The following is a 3,884-nucleotide window of genomic DNA, read 5'->3' as shown; positions in this document are numbered from 1 at the left end:
TTCACATAATATGGGAAGTGAAAGTCTGGGCCTGTTGGGTTGTAGCACAGAGAGACAAAAACCCAAAACTACTAAAGAGAATGCCTCAAATTCAGTGTGGTGAAGAAAGTCATTCCCCAGAGGAAACTTGAAATAGTTGGGAGATAAGGGTCACCCTTTGACTTGATTCTGATTAGTGAGCTAGTGTTAATCTGGCAGAAAGTGGTCTGGCTCTTGAGCCTCCATTCCAAGGGACCTTGTCTTTGAGCTGGTGGTCCTTTCCAGATACTAGCTTTACTCTTTTTCAGCCAACATGCCCTTCAGGTAGCTCAATTTGACATTATACCTTGGTGCAAGTTACCAGAAGCACCACGAAACCCAGCCTGAGCTTTGAAATAGTCCAAAGAATTAATCCATCCAACAAGAAAGTGCTCTTTGCAGAAGGACCTGTGAGGCTGGTTTCTTTTCCCCTGATGCTGCTGGCCAAGAGCTGATCCCCTACTTCCCAAGGCCTGGACCTAAGGTAGCTTCTAGGTTGTGTATCCCTGAGTTTAAAGCTGGGTTCATCCCTTGACTTCATGCCCAATCTCTTCCCTCAAACTCTCACTTTAACTGTTAGCTTTAATCCCAGATTGAGCTGATGTGTGGACCAAAGTATCTTTGAGTGGCAGCAGTTGGACTGCCCCATGACCTTTGGATTTGACGTTGTGGCTTACAGTCCACTGGGTGGAATCCCAGCGACTAGCCTGTGGGGTCTCCTGCTCTCTCTTCTCATTCTGGAGGGCTTTTTACTTGCAGAAACTGAAGGCTCAGAAGAAGATGACAAAGAGAATGACAGAGAAGCTGAGGAGCGGGGAAACGATTCTAAACTGGAAAACAAGGTGTGTTCTCCCCCTGGCCCAGGACCTGGTCCTCAGTCAGACTCCACTGCATTGAGCATCACTTACTTGGCTTTCTCTTAGTCTATTCAGGAAAATGAAGATGAAGACATTGGAAACCTGGAACTTGCCTGGGATATGCTGGACTTGGCAAAGATCATTTTTAAGAGGTGAGTCTCTCCGCTCACTTCTTTATTTGCCCTTCAGTGCTTCTAGACTGAAGAGAAAGCTGTAGCCCTCTTACCCCCCCACCTCCTACCCCAACCCACTAATGCACTCCTCCTGTTTTAGGCAGGAAACAAAGGAAGCCCAGCTCAATGCAGCCCAAGCTCATCTGAAGCTGGGGGAAGTGAGCATCGAATCTGGTAACTAAGCAGCCTCTGGATGAAGTGGGGCGTTTGGGTTGAAGGGGTATAAGGTGAGGGCTGAAAGGGCTTGTAAGAAGAAGTGGGGTGTAACACTTAGAGGTCAGCTCTTGGGACTCCCACCTTGAGCCTAAGCGAGGGGGGGGGGGGGGGGGAGGCTAAACCTGCCAGGAGAGCTGGGGCCATGTTGGCACTGAACTGCGGCTTGAACCTACAGTGCCTGTCCGTTTGAGTCGTATATTGTCGCCCTACAATTTCCCTCTTTGGATTATCCCCTGTTCTACAGAAAATTACAGCCAGGCCATTGAAGAATTCCAGGCCTGCCTTGCCCTTCAGCAGAATTACCTGGAGGCACATGACCGCCTGCTGGCTGAGACCCATTACCAGCTGGGCCTGGCCTATTCTTACAACAGTCAGTATGGCGAGGCGGTGTCTCAGTTCACCAAGTCCGTGGATGTCATTGAGAAGAGGCTGGGTGAGTGCCCCCTCCCCTGCCAGGAGCCCTGTTGGCACTGTGGGTGGGGAAGGGCGCCCGCTCAGCAAGGGGCCTGTGTGTGTGTTTGCAGCCATGCTGAACGAGAGGATAAAGGCAGCGGAGGCCCCTTCTGCTGAGGATGAGAAGGAGATTGAGGAGCTCAAGGAACTGCTCCCGGAGATTAAAGAAAAGATTGAAGACGCCAAGGAGTCCCAGAGCAGTGGGAATGTCGCCGAATTGGCTCTCAAGGCCACCCTGGTAGGCCGTTGGCTTCTCTTCTGAGCCTCATGCATTCCCGCCTCCCCTCACACTTCCCTTTCTCTGAGGTGGACTTGGAGGTTCCCATCCCATCCCATGATGTCCTTTTCCCTTGCATCTCCCCTCGGGTCCATCCTCGACTGACCTCTGCATTCAGGAGCTAGGCCTGGGTGTGCCTAGCACAGTGCCAACAGAATAGCCTAGCCGTGAGGGTCTATGGCTTGGGCCAGGTGCTGAGGTAGGGACCAGTGATGCAGTGACCTCGTCTTTCCTAGAAAGGCCATGAGGGGTGGTAGAGGATGGAGAGGGGGCGCCGGGCCAGGCATGTTGGGATTGATGGGTCAGAGCAAGGCTTCCTCTTTTTCAGGTTCAGGCAGCATCTGGCTTCACATCAAGCAGTGGGAATTCATCAGCCTCAGGGGTGAGTGTTCTCGGGTTGGCTGGCTGGTAATGGTGGGCTAAACCAGGCTTCACTCACACCTGATCCATTACTTGGTTTCTGCCAGATCTCAGCCAGAAGATCCACAGACGGTGCTGCTACAACATCCTCAAATTGTGTGACTGACATTTCCCACTTGGTCAGAAAAAAGGTCAGTTCCTCCCATTGACCCCAGAAGCAGCCCCTGGGCAGCCATCACAGCTCTGGCTCTAGAGTCTGTTCTTTGGTCTGCATTTGTTTCCTGACTACTTGCACAAGACAATTTTCTTTTACCTGGAAGACACTTGCTTTGGTGAGAACTAAGAGAAGCAGCCCTAGAATGGGCAAGTTGTAGCCCAGTGATTCAGCTACTTGGAACCCTTCTGAAGTTTAGCCTTGGTGGGTAGCTGGTCATCCTTCCAGTCTCCCTGAAATCTGCCTTGGTATTCTGACATCCCCATAGAAGTGGGTGGGTGGGAGGGCGGGGATGCTTTTGATTTTTTTTTTTTAAATTATTATTTTAAAGAATTAATTTAATTTTAAAAAACCTTGCCTTCCATCTTGGAATCAATACCATGTATGTGTTGGCTCCAAGGCAGAAGAGCGGTAAGGGTAGGCAATGGGAGTTAAGTGACTTGCCCAGGGTCACACAGCTGGCAAATGTCCGAGGCCAGATTTGAACCCAGGATCTCCTGTCTTTAGGCCTGGTTCTCAATCCACTGAGCCACCCAGCCGTCCCCTGCTTTTGATTTCTTAAAGCATGTTTGGAGCTGTGAGTGCTGAAGCTTTTCATCTTTTTGTCTTCAGAGGAAACCAGAGGAAGAAAGTCCCCGGAAAGATGCTGAGGCCAAGAAAGCCAAGCAGGAACCCGCCGTCAATGGTGGCAGTGGTGACGGCGATGGGGGTGGTGATGCTGCCCCCACTGCGAATGAGGCTGCAGAAAACATGGAAGCAGAGGTGAGTAGGCCGGGGCTGGCAGGGCGCCCCTTGTCCCTGCCCCAGAAGCAGGGCTCTAGAGAGGGCTGGGGAGGTGGGGGTGTCCCCAGGGGCCGCTCCTCACACACAGCTGTCTGCCTTGCAGGCGGAGAACCAGCCGCCCGCAGAGCCAGGAGCTGCCACCGTACAAAGCACCGCGTGAGCCTCCCAGAGGGAGGCGGGAGGACCCTTCTCTCCAGGACGATGCTTTTGTATATAATGTATTTTTTCACTTTTGGGGACTCTTTTTGTATAACTTCAATAAAGATTGTACGCAAAGGTTGAGGTGTAGATGTTCTTTACATACCGACCATGGCTTGGGGGCTGCCCCAGGCCTGCCCTCCAGTGTGCCCGAGGATCTGGCCTACTTTACACTGGAGAGGACAGCAACTTCCCCCTGCCCCAGGCTCCCATTGCCCCCCCCCCCATTTCTCTTAGCTCTTTTTGGGGTGCTGGAAAGACTGGGAGCCCTCCTGGGGCTTCTGTGGATCATCAGGTTTTCTGCTTTAGGCCTTTGGGGCTGTCCTGGTTGGCCT

At 52.0% G+C, this 3,884-nt stretch overlaps 1 protein-coding gene across 2 annotated transcripts; it reads left to right on the top strand.

Moving 5' to 3' along the window:
- Nucleotides 1-265: 265 nt before the first annotated feature.
- On the top strand, nucleotides 266-3,628 carry LOC123255660 (nuclear autoantigenic sperm protein-like). Of its 2 annotated transcripts, none has more exons than XM_044684419.1 (9): nucleotides 266-860; nucleotides 951-1,027; nucleotides 1,149-1,222; nucleotides 1,509-1,697; nucleotides 1,789-1,955; nucleotides 2,323-2,376; nucleotides 2,462-2,545; nucleotides 3,181-3,330; nucleotides 3,455-3,628. In XM_044684419.1, the coding sequence occupies exons 1-9, from the start codon at nucleotides 666-668 to the stop codon at nucleotides 3,509-3,511; spliced, it is 1,047 nt and encodes a 348-aa protein (XP_044540354.1). In that variant the 5' UTR covers nucleotides 266-665; the 3' UTR covers nucleotides 3,512-3,628. The 2 variants fall into 2 exon arrangements, with proteins under 2 accessions (XP_044540354.1, XP_044540352.1); XM_044684417.1 differs by having other exon boundaries at nucleotides 942-1,027.
- Nucleotides 3,629-3,884: the final 256 nt, after the last annotated feature.

This window comes from Gracilinanus agilis, unplaced genomic scaffold, assembly GCF_016433145.1.
Source record: "Gracilinanus agilis isolate LMUSP501 unplaced genomic scaffold, AgileGrace unplaced_scaffold49781, whole genome shotgun sequence".
Lineage (NCBI taxonomy): Eukaryota > Metazoa > Chordata > Mammalia > Didelphimorphia > Didelphidae > Gracilinanus > Gracilinanus agilis.
Note: the sequence above shows the minus strand (reverse complement) of the source record. Positions and strands in the feature narration are given on the sequence as shown.

What these genes read in the sequence shown, in the direction of transcription:
- LOC123255660 (XM_044684417.1), top strand. Translation starts at nt 666, where the DNA reads ATGACCTTTGGATTTGACGTTGTGGCTTACAGTCCACTGGGTGGAATC. An exon ending in GCAAAGATCATTTTTAAGAG is followed by an intron (nt 1,028 to 1,148) that starts GTGAGTCTCTCC and finishes CTCCTGTTTTAG; the next exon opens with GCAGGAAACAAAGGAAGCCC. An exon ending in GGAATTCATCAGCCTCAGGG is followed by an intron (nt 2,377 to 2,461) that starts GTGAGTGTTCTC and finishes GGTTTCTGCCAG; the next exon opens with ATCTCAGCCAGAAGATCCAC.